Source organism: Anabrus simplex, chromosome 7, assembly GCF_040414725.1.
Source record: "Anabrus simplex isolate iqAnaSimp1 chromosome 7, ASM4041472v1, whole genome shotgun sequence".
Taxonomy (NCBI): domain Eukaryota; kingdom Metazoa; phylum Arthropoda; class Insecta; order Orthoptera; family Tettigoniidae; genus Anabrus; species Anabrus simplex.
The window spans coordinates 344,974,639-344,992,721 of record NC_090271.1 but is presented as its reverse complement, the minus strand read 5'-3'; the positions used below and the strand labels follow the sequence as shown (position 1 = coordinate 344,992,721).

The following is an 18,083-nucleotide window of genomic DNA, read 5'->3' as shown; positions in this document are numbered from 1 at the left end:
CATAAAGTCATGAGATGTTTTGGGACTGCCTATTACTGTTTTGGTCCTAATATAAGACTGGGAATTTCATGTTTTTGTGCTAAAATGTTATAAAAACTGCAGTTTTTTTTCTTGCACACGTTACATTTAAAAACTTTGTATCATTTCGCAGTCGTACCGACTTGTGCAGCGAGCGCGCTTTCCAGCTGAGTCGAGGTTGCGCATAACCGTTGCTAATTTTGGAAGTTTTAATGATATTTTTTCTCTTTCCAATTTGATTGTGATTAGTGACAGGGTGAATTGAATGTAATGCATATGAGAACTTTAAGATCGATATTTACATTCGAAACCAATATTCGCGAGCTCAACATAACGTTTAAAAGTCAATGTAGGCCTAATTTATGCAGTACAAGATTTCCATCAAATGACTACAAACAGTAGTACAACAGTGACTCACCATCCTGTTGGGCGCTTTTCTATCTAAGGTGCTTTATTAGAGAATTATCAATCATTCAATACTGATCTGCATTTAGGCCCGTCGCCCAGGTGGCAGATTCCCTATCTGTTATTTTCCTAGCCTTTTCTTAAATGATCGCAAAGAAATTGGAAAATTATTGAACATTTCCCTTGGTAAGTTATTCCAATCCCTAACTCCCCTTCCTATAAACAAATATTTGCCCCAATTTGTCATCTTGAATTCCAACTTTATCTGCATATTGTGATCTTTCCTACTTTTAAAGACACCTCTACGTGTGGTCGCTTGTTGTTTGGCTTGGCGTTACCGGTGTTAGATGTTTTGAAGAGTTTGGCTGATCAAAGCTGCTGAACTGAAAGAAGTTTTCAGAAGAAACTGACAAAGTTTTCCCGGTAAAAGTGAATGTAAAGTTTTGAAATCTTTAAGTTGCGCACCAGTAATTAATGTTTGAAGCCGGCCCACTGTCTAACTTGTCTGCCTTTCACGTGGACGTCCGGGTTCGATTCCCGACCTGCTCAGGCATTCTTACCTGGATATGAGGGCTGGTTCCAGGTTCACTCCACAGTTACCTTTATTGAGGAACTATTTAATGATTTGATGGTAAGATGGCGACCCCTGTCTAAACAGCCAGGAATAACGGCCGAGAGGATTCGTCACATTGACCATGCGTCACCTCGTAATCTGCAGGCCTTCGGACCCAGCAGTGGTCGCTTGGTAGGTGGAAGGCCATTGGGGCTGTAGTTTGGTTTGGTTTAGGGGTGTTTGTAAGATTATAAGTATACATATTTCATTTTTGTGATGTTTAGCCAAGTAGTTGATGGTTCATTCATTCCCGGATTTTCCGTTTTCCCGTGTTGTACTTTTTTTTCCGTGGTCCCTCCAAAAACGGAGAATCGAGGTTTCACTGTAATTGTTTTTTGTCATTACTACAATACTACATTAATAGCCTTTATAACTTGTTTGAAGGTTAAGGATACTGAGGATGCTTGGTAGACGAGCGAAACATGTCCCTATTAATGTAGTATGATAGAAGAAAGAATTTCTAGCAACAAAAATCAATTATGTATTGAATAGGTGGAAAACAAAAATAAAAGTTGTATGCAATTTATATCGAGTTTCAATACGGGTCTGAACATGAGAATAGTTACATACAACGTGAAGTTATTCGTCGGAAGTGGGCTATGTGTCTTACCTCACTATCATCGTAATCACCACCACACACCTAGACGTGCAAACAGCCCATGGCGCCACATAACATCAATCACCAACTGTAGCCCTGCTGTCACCACTTTGTTGACATCCCTGTATTTGAATCTCATTCGCAGAGTGATCTTCCACTGTTACATGATCTGACAACTGATGGTGAGGAAGTGGAAGACACACGTCAGGCATATTACGCACAAGGTCAGGGGCAGAGATGTTGCCATGAGTGCCTTCAAGCTGTCATAGTTTCCAGAGAAAGTCATTGGCCTGTCATTGTGTTGTGAGCCCACAGATCCCTCCTCTGATGGAATCTGTTTTTGATTGATTTTGAAGTAAAGGAGCTTGGTGCATTCAATACCGTACTTTATTGAATTTCATATGTCTTAAGGATGCAATATCATAACATGATGACGGACATGACTGTTGCACGCGTAACAATTTTTAACAATGCACAGTTGTCCGACCAGTCGGAAATAGGCTCGAAAAGTGCCAACTTCAATTAATGAAATAAATTTATAAAATTAAAAATCTCTTCATAACATTTTGCCCCCCCCCCCCTGAAAGGAGTTCTTTTAAGTAATTATTGTAATCTTATACCTATTGTAAAAATACTTAAATATTCTTAACATATGCATTAATACAAAACTCTATAGGCCTATATACATATTTTTGTGACTAAAAGAAAATAATTATGAAATTATATCTTTGATGAAAATAAAACAAAGTCAGAGATATCACAGGAAATCTGTAATTCAGTTCTCCTTGTCATACATTTCAATGGGAAGAGGGCATATCTTCTTGATGCTTCGGGTGAAAGTTCCACCAGCCGTCCGAACGGTGACATCCCTCACCTCACCGTCTCGTCCAGGGTGAACTTGAACTATCCTATCCCTAGGCCACTCTAGAGGAGGGATGTTGTCCTCAATTAACAGCACCAAAGAATCAACATTAATATGTCGATTGGTATCATGCCACTTGACACGTGTTTGCAAGTATTCTGGCCGCCATCCCTGCCACAACCACTGCCGAATTTTCTGCAAATGTTGCCAACGTGACAAGTGGTTATTGGGTTCTCTCAACAAATGCCTTTGCACAGGTTGCACGATTGAGTCATGTAGAAGAAAATGTGGTGGTGTTAGGACTTTTAAATCATTTGGCAGGGGAGTAAGGGGGCGTGAATTTAATACAGCCTCTATATCGCAAAGAATATTGTAGGTTTCTTAGAAAGTTAGCAGGCGTCCCTGTGTTTCAGTTAGCAAATGTCTTTTCATCACCTTTACAGCTGCTTCCCACAGTCCCCCGAAGTGGGGAGACCGGGGAGAAATGAAACTCCACCGTATCTGCTGCTGAGCGAGTGAGGAGATAATGGTCGTTGACCTCTTTTCCAAAAAGGACTGGATATCTTGTAGTGCGTTCGCTGCTCCAATGAAATTCTTCCCATTATCAGAGAAAAGCTGCTTGCACAAACCTCTTCTCGCCGTAAAGCGTTGCAGTGCAGCTAAGAAAGCTTCGGTCGTTAGCCCTGACACTAACTGGTACTGAAGCATATAAATACAGCTATGTAACTCTTGTAAGCATGAACATGGCCTCTTCTGTGGTTTTCTCTTACAGATATTGGACCTACATAGTCCACTCCTGTGGTAACAAAGGGTCGAACAAGTAACCTAACCTTTTCTTTTGGTAAATTTACTATGCGTACTTCCGGAATTGTAGGATGGTAACAAAAGCACTTCAGACACCTCTTGACAATCTTTTTCGCTTCTCTTCTGCCACTGATAGGCCAATATCGTTGAGTTGCATGAAGCAGTTGCTCTGGGAGACAATGCTTTAGACGATGATGCTAATTTTCCATGATCATTCAGGTGATATGATGATTTGCTGGTAGAAGCACAAGATGTCTCTGTTCTGATGTTAGCTCCGAAAAACGAAGCCTTCCTCCAACCTTAATCAATCCGTCACTATCCAGAAACGGACTGAGTGACTTTAGAGAACTCTTCTTTGGAAGGTCTTGATTATTAATTAAGCAATGTAGTACTTGAGGGAATGCTTCTAATTGTGTCCATCTGACTACCTGTTTCTCTGCTTTACAAGTTTCTTGTATTTCTAGTAAACCCTTTTTCCTTTCTGATGGTTTGAGTTTGCAATTATAAATGAATCTCTGACAATATGCTACTATACGGCATAATTTCGGAAATGACGAGAATTTATTCAGTAGAATGCTGGTTGATGTTGCTGTCAACGTAACTGCCGTGACCTTCAGCTCTGGTAGTTCTGTTTCAAATACTTCTGAATGCTCTGGTTGTTAACGTTGTGTGCAAAGCCAAGAAGGTCCACTCCACCACAGCTTTTTATCTTCGAGTTCTGCTGAAGTAATTCCTCTTGAGAGAAGATCAGCTGGATTTTCAGTCGAAGGAACATGCTTCCAGGTGGTTGCATCAGTGGCTTCTTGAATCTTTGCAATCCTGTTTGCCACAAATGTCTTCAGCAGCCTTGGCTCAGTGTTGATCCATCCCAAAACAATTTACTGTCACTCCATAATCTGATATGACCAATTTTTTCTTTCAAAGCACTCGCTGTTGTTTTGACAACTTGTACAAGAAGAAGGGCTGCCTACGATTCGAGTCTTGGCAACGAAATGGTTTTTGAAAGAGCTACGTTTGTCTTCGCACAAAGTAAATTGGAAATGTAGAGACCACTTTGCGTTTGACAAACTGCATAAATGCATGCTCCAAACGTCTTCTCTGAAGCATCACTAAATCCAAACAAATCAAAAGAGCCAGAACAATTCCCAGGATTTATGTTTCTCATAATTCTGATGTTGTTCAGTCTTTCTAATGATGTATAGTACTCGTTCCAAATCTGAAGGTGCTCTCGAGACAATGGCTGATCCATTCAAATCCATCTACCCATAAGTGTTGCATCAACAACTTCCCTTTGATCAGTACGGGACCCACAAGTCCTAGTGGATCAAAAATCTGTGCGATTTTGGAGGCGACTTCTCTTTTGGATCTTGGTGACTGCTTTGCCAGCTCAACTCGAAACTGAAGGCAATCTTGTGCCGAGTCCCAGAGAAGTCCAAGAGTCTTACTAGCTTGACCTTTGTCTAAAACCAGTAAAGTCCCTTCGTCGCCTCTGCTCTCCAAATCCTGCAAGATCTCTTTGCTGTTGGACCTCCATTTCCTCAAATGCATTCCACCACTCTTGAGTATATTTTGTATTTGACGCCGTAGCCCGATCACGTCTTCTGGAATGTCTCCTCCACTTAAGCAGTCATCCATATAAAAATCATCGCGAATTGCCTTTGCTGCTGCTGGAAATTCATTTTCATGAAGAGTAGCCAATTCATTTAGGCATCTCATGGCATGGTAAGGTGCCGATATTGTTCCATATGTTACTGTATTCAACTGATAGATACTCACAGGGGCTGATGATTCCTCTTTCCACAAAATCTGCTTCTTTGCTAGATGAATAACCAGTGTGTCCCAATATTGTACCGGTTGCTTCATTGCTTTTAATGAAGCCATGTGAGTTTGAATATGAAATTGAGTGATTCAGATTTGTTCTCTTTAAAAACTGTAGGAAACTTGAATAATTCATCTAGATGTGTCTCGATTATCATCATTTGATTATCATATGTGTCTACAAGCAAGTTCCAAGCACTTGTGTAGTTTTCTTCTGAAATGGTAAAACCTTGACTTGCCCTGCAGAAGACCGATCACATACTGATATTTTTGAATATTTGTTAGTTGAGTATCATTATGAATGTTTGACTCAAAACTGTTCTAAAAAGCAACCATTTTTTGATTCGCTGTTGAATTCCAGTAATTTAATTTCTGGTAATTTCTGCATTCTTCTGTTATGATGTTGTGGAACTTCCTGTTGATGAACGGCGTTGTTTACTGCCATGTTCATTTGAGCTAGTAAATTATTTTGAACATCCTGTGCTTCGTCTATTATCGTTTGCAGTTGTGTAACTGTGCGGAAATAAATAGATTCAAATAGCTCTCCCTCTCCCTCACATTCCTCCTGACACTGTAGTGCAGCTATTTCATCAGTGATTTCTGTTTCCTCTATTTTCATTTGTACTTCTTCAAAAGAATTCCATAGTTCTTCACATTTCTTAATTCTAACCATCACCTCTGATTTTGACATGTCAGCTGTAATCGACTTTATTATTCTTGTTAACGTGCCTTTTACTCGACCACGCGATTGTTTCAGTTTCTTTAGTTGCGACATATTGAAATTAAGGTTATGCTCTGAAGGTTCGAAGGGATTGCGTAAGGTTATGTATAAGTTCAAAGGAATCGTGTTGCTGAATTGAGGTTATATGACAAAGGAATTTGGATCTTTTATATTTATGACAACAGGAGGATCAGTGGACTTCAATTATTAATATTATGTTGATCAGAGCATGTTTATGTTACGAAAACATGTGCTAAGGGAAAGAGGCTAGAATCTAAGAGTATGCATAGCAAGGATGGTGTATATGTCAAAGAGACTTGCGGTCTCACGGAAATTCTTGCATTGATCGGTGAGAAGAATGTAAATCTTAAAATCTTGTTTGTACTACCTCGAATCATACTTGCCTGATTACTGATTTATGCTGCACTCCATTGAAGTCGTTGGCCTCAGCGGTCTGATTTTCGTTATGAACGAGAATGCAATATCCGTGAATGATTCCATGAATTCGAGATGTGTTGTATTTTTACTCCGCTGCTTAACCTCAATTGCGACACATTGTTTTCACTTCTCCATTTCACTTTCCATAATTTTGCTTGTATTGAACATCTCAGGTTATTGAGAGCCGTGCTGTTGGGCGCCAATGTTTTTGATTGATTTAGAGGTAAAGGAGCTTGGTGCCTTCAATACTTTATTGAATTTCATATGTCTTAATGATGCGACATCACAACTTGATGACGGACATGACTGTTGCATGTGTAACAATTTTTCACAGTGCATAATTGTTCAAGAATCGGAAATAGGCTCGGAAAGTGCCAACTTCAATTAATGGGCTTGTGATTTTTCAGTAGAGATTTGTGTAATATGAAAATATCATTTGTGAAAGTTTTATTTTTTTCCTTTATTATTAATACAGTGAGCCTCCATGGCTCAGGCGGCAGCGCGCTGGCCTCTTACCACTGGGTTCTGTGGTTCAAATTCCGGTCGCTCCATATGAGATTTGTGTTGGACAAAGCGGAGACGGGACAGCTTTTTCTCGGGTACTCCGGTTTTCCCTGTCATATTTCAGTCCATCAGCACTCTCCAATATCATTTCATTTCATCTGTCAGTCATTAATCATTGCCCAAGAGGAGTGTGACAGGCTTCGGCAGCCGGCACAATTCCTATCCTTGCCGCTAGATGGGGGCTTAATTCATTCCATCCCTGACCCGGTTGAATGATTGGAAACACGCTATGGATTTTCATTATTAATACAGTGCATTGGAATAACATATTTTTTTCTTTCCATTGATTAATTTTAATACGTAAATAACAGCAGAAAACTTAAGAAGGCATTAAACTGTCAAATAGGCTACTGAGCCTTAAAGAAAAGGCAATAATAACTGGTCCTACCGTACTATGTGACACTTGCACCCAGATAAGAAAGGCTCTGCTCATAATATTAATTATTCGGTTCAGTTTTGTATTTGCATTGGTAATTTTTCTGCTGTTCTTTTAATTTGCGTAATTAGTTTTTATTCTTTTTAATCCTGTTGATATAGCACTTGTACAGAATCCTCTCTTGTATCTGGACTGATCTGTGGATAGTATTTTTCATTGACTTACTGTTTTTAGAGATCAATTACCGGCACGCCAGGCAAGCCTTGCACAGCACTGCACCTGCTCAGCTGCCAGCTCGCGAAGAACATTTACAGAAACTACAAACGTTTATCTCAGATAGCCTAGCCAACCAGCGCTCGGCTACGCTTTACATATCGGGTCCCCCTGGCACTGGCAAGACAGCATGCCTCACGAAAATTCTGTCGCAGGTGAGTGATTCACTTTCTTTTACATTTATAATGAGTAGATCCTTCCATTATCTTTAATATAATTCCATAAGGAGCACAAAATTATGATTGTTCTTAGTATCATGTTTCCTTAAATATATGTGCAAATATTACTGGATGGGTTTGCATGGTTGGTGCCTTAAAAAAACCCGTTGAATTTCTCTATCCATTCAGAAATATCGCTTAACAAAGCTCAACTACTGGGTTGTGTACAGATAGTTAACGTTTCTAATTTGCAAGTAAACGGTTGGACAAAGGCCTTGAGACGGTCACGTGAATGTCTGAAGATTGGCAGATTAGAATCAGCTTGGCCGTTGGAGCGTCCAGTTTTCCAAACGAGGCCAGTTTTTACTTGTGTGCAAACTGTATGTGCCATTCGTCAGGTGAAGGCTCCAACAAAAGTATGGGCGAGCCTGGCTGGGGTGGTGATATGGCAGACACCTTGGCTGCTTTCCAAACTTTATTGGTTTTTCACCTCATTGGTGTATGAATTAACATTTTCAGTGCATTTGGGCTGTTGCCCCAACAAGCCATAAGTCCAGGATACATTTTGATTTCAAATAATGAATAGAAGTCGGTTATCGACCATTTCTTCAAAATCAATCAATACTGATCTGCATTTAGGGCAGTCGCCCAGGTGGCAGATTCCCTATCTGTTGCTTTCCTAACCTTTTCCTAAATGATTTCAAAGAAATTGGAAATTTACTGAACATCTCCCTTGGTAAGTTATTCCAATCCCTAACTCCCCTTCCTATAAATGAATATTTGCCCCAGTTTGTCCTTTTGAATTCCAACTTTATCTTCATATTGTGATCTTTCCTACTTTTATAAACGCCATTCAAACTTATTCGTCTACTAATGTCATTCCACGCCATCTCTCCGCTGACAGCTCGGAACATACCACTTATGTTACAAGTGACTATTCTCATTTTGGTTCCGTATTGAAGTTGACGTATGTCTCAAGTATTATTACAATATTATAAGTCCACCTGTTCAATACAATACAATATGATCCACTATTTCATATGGTCAAATGTTTTTTATACATAATACATAAAAGTCAAAGGTACATGTTTCACCCTCCTTAGGGGCATCATCAGCCTATATCAATCTTAAAAAATAAAAAATAAAATATTTTTTAAGATTGATATAGGCTGATGATGCCCCTAAGGAGGGTGAAACATGTACCTTTGACTTTTATGTATTATGTATAAAAAACATTTGACCATATGAAATAGTGGATCATATTGTATTGTATTGAACAGGTGGACTTATAATATTGTAATAATACTTGAGACATACCACTTAGTCGAGCAGCTCTTCTTCTTTCTCTCAATTCTTCCCAACCCAAACATTGCAACATTTTTGTAACGCTACTCTTTTGTCGGAAATCACCCAGAACAAATCGAGCTGCTTTTCTTTGGATTTTTTCCAGTTCTTGAATCAGGTAATCCTGGTGAGGGTCCCATACACTGGAACCATACTCTAGTTGGGGTCTTGGAACGACCTCTACTAGTAAGCAGGAATCCATTTTGAATCCTGAGCTGTCTTATAGTTTCCTACTCAGTTCTACCCATTTTGTTATGAACCGAGCAGAAAACCCATCCACACATTAATGCGGAGGTTGTGTTATGTCCTGTGTGTGGTTGAACACCACCCATTTCATCAGTGTATCTACGAGGAGGTGAAATGCCTCCCTTGTAGCCTAAGAGGGATTTTTTTTTAAAAGTGCCCTGTGTGGAAACTATATAGCACATGGGCTAGAAAACAGATAATTTCATAATAGTATCAATTTTCCTTGTATCCAGAATTATAATTAGATAAAACTAACTTTTGTCATCTATCTCTTCATAACACACTTGAAAGGGAGTAGTTTCCTTCTTCCATTTCTTCCCACTCAGTTCTTTTGTGTTACCTGTTTTCGGTAGCCCAACCCATACCTGCCAACCCTTCCGATTTACCCAGAAACTTTCCTGTTTTTAACTCGTTTTCCGATTTTCCGATTTATTTTTACTTCCTATTTTTTACCAATATAACCTTTAGTATGGCCAATACTCTTCCCCTGGGATAAAGGATAAATTCTTATGTGCTTGTGTACTTTACGAAACCTCATTTTCAAGCATATTTATTTGATGCTTTATTTCGTGTACCGTTTTTCCCGCTCACCACAGCAGTGTGTGCACTTTATACAGCTGGGGATTCAAGGCGGCAATCGTCCTGCAAGCAAGAGAGGTCCGTTAATCGGGACGAAAGAATGAGTTTGTTATTGTGTGGTTCCCGCGCTGTCAACATCATTTCTATGCGTAGTTTTGTTGCTGTTGTAGGCCATGTGTTTTTTCTTGCATTTCTATGCTTTCCCCCTCGGTTAGTTGTATGTTGATAATGTATGGGACATATTGAATTGTTTTGTTTGTGGTAGTTTTGCGTATATAAGTGCATAATTTTAATGAGTTGAATATTTTTAAGGGGGTTGTGTCGGTGACAGTTTATTATTTTCTCGTTATGGCCAAAATATATAACAAATGTTATCTCCAAGTGTTCAGAGATACCTATAAATTTCTGTTCATTTTACCGTCTGATAAAGGAAACTACCTATTTTCTCGCGTAATTAACTCCCTTGCATAATTTACTCATCCCAATATTTTTGGGCCAAAGTGGAGAAAAAGAAATGTTCACGTACTTGACGCACTCACAACTTCGAACATCCATCGCGCAGCTCCGGATGCGTTTTAAATAAAGATGTCAACTACTCAAGTAGCAGGCTTCTTATTGCGAAACCGGTCATTCCAAACACAGGGCAACGTGCTGTTATTAGCCGGCAGCAAATCCCACTGCACTAATTCAGTGAGGGAATCAGCCCACAAGTGACTAGTGACGCTGTATTCCAGTCTGATACAAACATGTTTTATGAGTGTTTTGGGTACGGGACATTCTGTGATCTCAAAATTGTTTCATTTCACAGTATTCAAGTAATACTGCATCATACAAACTCGCGGTGATCAGTTCGCCGAAACATACGGGAATAGGCCAGTGGGCAGCAAGTATACAGTGCCCGAATGAAACGTGCGGTACCGCGGTAACAGAAGTGCACTTCAATCGGCCAACAATTCTCGCAAAGCATTTCGCGGACCCGAAAGCGGCAAGTTCCGCAAATAGAGGGGGATCTGATTAAATACATGTTTTTGTTACACAACGTTGGATAAGCTATTTCTCACGAAATGCTGTATATTAAAGAATGAGAAATAGCCGCTGCACGTGGAATCAGTGTCTCGGATTTGAAGGTTAGCCGAGGCTTGATTAATTTTATAAAGAGAAATGGACCTTTTCTTCGATGAATAACAACATTATGCCAAAAAATGACGAATAATTTGAACCATCTTCATCGCTTTGTGATTGAAAAGCATAAAGTGAAAGAATATTTGATCTGCCTTGTAGGAACCGCAGGTCAGACGCCAGTCAGTTTCCATGTGCTACAAAGGCGAACAATCTATAAGAAAGGAACATAGTGTTATTGTACGCGCTACCGGAAACAAAAAAACGATGTACTGCAATGCTTGCTGTAACAGCTGATGGCAGAAAGCTTGCACCTTACATTGTTCTAAAACGAAAAGCATTGCCTAAAGCAAAATTTGCGAGTGATCGACGTTTGTATTAAAGAAAAGGGTGCATGGACACATGAATCATACAAGATTGGATACGAATGGTTTGGGGTAAACTAACAGGGTCCCTCCTTCGACGCCCGGCCCTTCTCGTGTTGGACAGTTTTTTTTTTTTGCCGGTATGTCATTGTTATGACATTACATGAATTGTACTGTTATTAGTTCATGTTTATTTCACTTCGGGTCGTATTGTCAGCTCGTGATGGGAAGAATATTTTCCAGTGTCGATACTTCAAATCCACGTGTCTAACTTACCTGATTTGACTTTTCAGAAAACATCTCCCCCCAGAATTTTACGCCAAATGACGAAAACCGCAAATGACTTGAACCAATTGTGTTTATATTATATTTGATGTATCTTTTAAATATAAATGAATTTTGTAAATAATTTGTAAATATCTGAATTCCTTGAATAATTTACGCATCCGAAGTTTTCGCCTTATTTTTTGTCAAAAAGTGCATTAATTACGCGAGAAAGTACGGTATTATGCATGTTGTTCGTGTGACATAAATGAGAATGATTTGGTACATTTTCTCGTAACCATTTTTGTGTTTTCTTAGTTTAAGATTTGTAATTTAATGGTCAATTTGCATTGTAACTGTAGATGTGTATGAATTTTATCCTGACCTTTTTTTTTATCCAGACCGTAGTGGAATATATGTGATAATATCCAAGAATTAAAAAATCTACCTATTTTTGGTTTCTAAAAGTTGACAGGTATGCCAACCCTATTCAAGCAGTTCCAATTGCAGAGCAATAAGCAGTTTTGGAGAACTGTTCTACTCTGGTTTAGTAATTGGTCCGGTACAGTAGATGCGTAACAGTTGAACCTGCAAGTCATTAGTCAGTGTGTTTCCTGTAGCTTTCCGGGTGTAAAAAGACTGCTGTTGTACAGATACCCTGTTGTGCTCTCACATGAATCAAAACCTGGCCCTTTTCATCCTAATGCACTGCTTCTACTCCATAGCACTGGACTCTTGTTTGTGGTGACTCTTTTACCAGGCTAATGACTGTCTACAAATTTATGTACAAAATGTGTAAATACTGGTTGACTGGTTGGATTTTGTGCATTTTGTCATCACTGGTAAAGTGGAGAAATCCAAACATAGAAGAGAGCCTATATTTCTCAGAAAGGGGCAGATCATTTCACTAGTTGTCCAGAATATTTCCGTTGATGGTTTCTTACAATATGAGTGACATTCTCTACCCGTTTGTGAATTCTACTTTTTGGAGATAATTTTTCATTTGATATTACATTTTCCCTCACTTTTTCCTTAATGTGTATATTCATTTCTGTAAGTATCAAATTAATCATCAAAGAAATTTTTAAAAATTTCTATAGTAGGAGTTCTGTCAACAATTACTTGTTTGTGAGCTTGTGCACTGTACCTGTCCTAAAAATCCGACTAGACTCAGTGGTAAGAGCGCGTGGTGCGTTCCGAATAAAACAGGTCATGTAAAAAAGAAAAAACTAAAATAGCTTAAAAAATCCTATCAAGGATATGGACAGGATAACGGCTACATTTTTACACGAGTAAGAAACAGATATGGGGCTGAGATGGATTTATTAACGAAGACATAGTAGTTTGGTTCCATCCGCTAATACGCACAACATTATCGTGCATCGTTGCTTATCGTTACTGCCTGTTCTGGTGGTTACACTTTGTATCCACTGTGTTTTCCAACAGCATTTCAAAATAGACGGGTGTTTGGTCAGCATTCCCAATTTACAACAGCAAATAAGAACTTTGCTTTCCCAAAAGAATAATGTGACGCTGAAAGGCTCCGAGGAGACGACGTGAAATAGACAAAAATCAGATGTATGGCTTTTCAGGCGTTTGCTCTATTAACCAGCATTTCGTCTTAGGTCTGACACTAGACTCGTCAGAGTGGGATGTGTCAGACCCTACCCACTGATGCTGGGGTGTATGCAGGTGTACTTATCAGAAGCCTCTTAAGTGGCACAGTCTGATACTGCATACGGGAGATAAAACTCCACAATGGAATTAATGCCCGCCTAGCAATTCCAAATGGTAATACTAAATTCCCATGAAGGGAATTAGATATTTTTCCACCAATAGAGCATATAAAAAATCAGATGTATGGCTATTCAGGCGTTTGCTCTATTAACCAGACATACATACATACAGACATAAATAGACATACGCCTCTGAATGCACAATCCCTTTCTCCGATAAAAGTTTCAGATTCATCCGTGGCTTGCAATAAAAACCTTATGTTTTGAGTTCTTTTGAGATCTGTAGTGCTTTCAATTGACACATTTCATTAGAAACATCATATCCTGACTAAGGTTTTGTATCACAAAATTGTGGAGTCAATCTTCAATTTCCAGAAGCACTGCACTCTTCCCGCGGAAAGCTCTGCGATCGCCATTACATTTTATAAATTTTTCCTTCTTCCACCAATCATCAATGCACGATTCATCAATATTGTACTTTCTGCGAACGGCACGATTTCCGTTTATTTCAGCTTCGCTTTCAACTTTAAGTTTCTCACGCACAGTAAATGACCGCAGGTGCCGTTTTGAATCCATCGCTTACTATCGGGACAGCACTTTCATGGGACTGATGCGGAACTCGAATGTCATTGAGGTACACTTCTGTAACCAGCAGTCTCGACTCTCGCAAAGTACAATATCCCGCGAGATCAGCTATTCGCACACCCAGCATGCCAGCAACACTTGTGAAACAAATAATGATCGAGCATCCACAGCAGTCGCTTTCATATTTACCCATATTCCTTGATTTACTGTATTTCTTTACCTTACATGTCACGTTTACATGCCACTGTAACCGTATTGAGAAAAAATCGATCTTGTTTTCTAGAACGCAACTAAAACACAATAAGACCTGAATTCCCGTTTACGTGTGGTACATTGAATATGATAACCGTATTCAAATCTATTTCAATACTACATGTAAATGTTGTAAATATTTACGCAAATGAACGGCTTGAATACGACCGGCACCCTACATTTAGAACCAATATTTGAGGGGAAAAAAGTGCGGGTGGTATTCGGGATTATACGGTAGCTTCCGAGCTGTAACAAACACTTTGAGCAACGCAGATCAAATATGACACATAAAGTTACAAGACAAAAAAATCCCACACTGAAAAAAATAGGAACCAACAAACACATGAAGAAACCTGTAATAAAAATATGAATATAAACACTTGAAGGGCTTAGTGGAAAAGGGGGTATCCCTCCAAAGTGTACTTTTGAGATATTTAGCATTATATTAGATTGCCTGTAACTTTATCAAAACAATAAGAATCAGAAAATATTTTAAGGATTTAGTTATGTAGGTACTGTATTAACTTCCTGCAAATGTGGGGCAGAATACGTTGATTTTTACTGTGTTCACCTGACTACTGACATGTAGACAAAACACAGATTTTCAAATACAACATGAAACACTCTCAATAACATCAAGCTCATTTCCATTGTCTGAACGGGAGGTACAAACTTCACGCAGTTTAGCCGCTTTGATGGGCCTACCATTAGGGTACTTTGGTTCCAAGACAGTGTCAGTTATTTTCTGTGACTTTCCCTTACCGTTCTGCAGCAGACTTATGGTAGTGTAGTGGCCTATATCGCTGTATCTGAACCGTACATGCACTTTGTGCCCTCCCTGGAATCTCAGAACAGATGCCTTTCGGAAGTCCACGCTTATGTCACAAGGGGTTTTGTTTCTTTTTTGTTAATGGAGTTAAACTAACAAAATCCTCTTTCTGCATTTCCACTACAGTGAACGGTTTCTTTTTCCTTGCATTTCGGATCAGGTTCGCCCATTTTTGAGGGGTGTAAACGTACTGCATACGTCTCCTTAACTTTTCAATAATGCCAAAATTTGCATCACAAGGCAAATATGTATGGCCAGGCACCAAAAATCTATGTTCTATGCTCTCAAACCAGCCCATTTCAATCATGTAGATCCAGAGATGCACACACACATAATGGGAATGTTCTTATTTTGTCCCACACAAGAATTTTTGCTTTACGTCGCACTGACACAGATATGTCTTATGGCGACGACACACAAGAATCACTATAAACAATAAGGTGTTTCATGTTTCCTCTAACTTGAAGCAAAAACTACCTATTTCATCCGCTCGCTGTCCTGCCATACACTCTGGCCAAGCACACGTAAATGCATCACTTGTATTACAAACATGAACACCAAAGTTATAGGTCCATAACTGTCTTAAATAAAACACAACTTCGGTTGAAATCATAGGTGTCGGTAATGCTTGTTTTAAATCCATTGTAATAACCAAAGTGTCACATGCAGGATGGAGAGACCTTTTCTTTGCTTCAGATAGACTTGTGTAGTCCTTGTCAGCTTTCTTTAGATTCAGACGGTGACTTAATGCCATATCTTCAAGCGGGATATTTGCAGCTTCGTCACATACTTTACATGTGTCACTTCGTGGACGTTTGAAGCCTATGTTGAAATAGGTATTGAACATGAATCTGTATTTATGAAGTTTTAAAGGTACAGCTCCAGTAGATGACATACACTCGGTACATTTCCTCAACTGATCCGACACTGAGGATGTTCTGCCTATCTGTATTCTGTGAAAGCGAATGAGACAATCCAATGTGCTTCTTTGCAAATTTGACATCATCATCTTTGCACTTATGAGGTCTGTTGTCTATCCATTTTCGGAGTCTGTAAACGTAATGACTCATATTTTGAGGAACATCTGTACCTAACTTAATATTTACAATGACTATATTCTGTTAATAAGTTTAATTACAATGTATAAATATATTTAATTGTATTTCAAAACTGAGCTTTGTACTACTGTATATTGGAGTAATCTTATGTGTATAAAAATGGTGGTGATAACCTTTGTATTAACTTAATCAGGCATATTAGGAAACTTCTATTTTTAAAACAATAAAAGTACTCCGTTCCTTTTCAATAATCAAATCGCTTCTTTGAGATTCCATGCACTGACATAAATGCATTTTTACAGAACCTGATCTCTAAGTTATTTGTTGTTTTAATATAATATTCAAAGCTGGTATGTCTTCTTGACACTTCAGCATTTAATCTCTCCTGTCTTCTGCAATATCCTTGTAGCCACACCATTCTGTTTTACCGCTCTGGATACTGGTATACACTTTAGCAGGTATAATGTCACCTCCGCGGGCAGTATATTCTTCTCCACTGTTGTGTGCCTTCTTCCTGCTATTATCTTTCCATTTTTCTGTATTTCTCTTCCATGTTTTGCTTTTAATTTCTATATTTTCTTAATTTATAACCAAACTACTACCATAGCGTATCGAAGAGGAAGTGCGACATCTTCACGAGTTACGGTGGACCGCCGCACAGATGGCACTGCCATCCACAGTGATGTCTGAGCGAGAGGATAACAGAGGCATTATCGGGACTACTACTTCAAAATCTACTAAGAAACTCAAGCATGCAACTTATGTTTGAAAATGATTTCATCTGCTGGACACTTTGGAATATTTCCTGGATGATTTCGTTGCCTTCGAAGTAACCAGCTTCCTTCATATCTCCTTCGTGCGGAAGAAGAATCGACATTTCAAGTAGTGAAATACGAGTTTTGGTAGCAAACACAGCACATGATCTTCACAGCACCCCAACTGCGATGACTTCACTTTAATAACATCTAATTTATCCAAGCACTCGAAGAAAGTATCACCCCATAAACTATCCATATACGATAGCTTTTCCGCAACAACATTGTCCACTCGCAACAACACATTATAAACACTTTCCGACGCATGCGTGAGATATGTGGCATTTTGCATTGAGCCGTAATCTTTAATTAGTGTTGGGGAAGGAGGCACACAGGACAACATAAATCGCACTGAATCACTTTTGAAATATTCCTCGGCAGCCCTGAAAATGGTTTTCCGTGATTTCCCATTTTCACACCAGGCAAATGCTGGGACTGTACCTTAATTAAGGCCACGGCCGCTTCCTTCCCACTCCTAGCCCTTTCCTGTACCATCGTCGCCATAAGACCTATCTATGTCGGTGCGACGTAAAGCAACTAGCAAAAAAAAAAAAAGAAATATTCCTCTCTATGTATCCGGCTAAATGATACACTAAGTACTCTTTGCTACAATTCCGCCCACTTAACTCGGGTAAACTGTTTTCCCAGTCTGGTATTTGAATGTCATTTTCAATGTTCACAATTTTTTCCCTGATTTCATCTACAGCTTGTCTCTTCACTGCACGATTTTTACTTTCAATTTCTCTTGCAAGAATACACATTTGATTAACAAGAGACATCAATGGGGATTCAGCTCTGTACTCACAGTTTCCGCCAGACGATAAGGCAAGTTTAGACGGTACATAAATAGACTGCAACGTGTGTAAATGTAGAAAGTCAATAGTGATTGCAGGATACCGAAATGACATTCTAGGGGATCTTGATTAAATTTTCCTGTCAAAACATAGCTATAATTGTGTTCCCACAAATATTCAGACACTTCTAAGGTACTTTCCACGGTAACTCTTAAGGACTCCAGTGTCCTTTGTGAAGCGAATGAATTTTGAGTATCTCTGAGAACATTCTGCCATTTAATTAATGTTTCATATGCCTGTGATCCTTTATGCAGTGCTTGAGTGAGAATAAACGAATTTAATGCGTCAATCAGACAGTTTAAATCGCTTGTGAAAATTTCCATTTTTTACTGTCTTCTAAACCCTGTGTTTTAATACCCGATAGAATGCTATACCATTAGTGACTGATC

General features: G+C 39.0%; 1 protein-coding gene across 2 annotated transcripts in view; it reads left to right on the top strand.

Moving 5' to 3' along the window:
* Cdc6 (Cell division cycle 6) overlaps positions 1-18,083 on the top strand; it is a 128,553-nt gene that overhangs the window by 36,935 nt on the left and 73,535 nt on the right. For both annotated transcript variants that reach the window (XM_067151841.2, XM_067151842.2), the window contains one exon: positions 7,452-7,645. In XM_067151841.2, the coding sequence (XP_067007942.2) occupies positions 7,452-7,645 (194 nt within the window). The remainder of the gene's footprint in view (positions 1-7,451; positions 7,646-18,083) is intronic.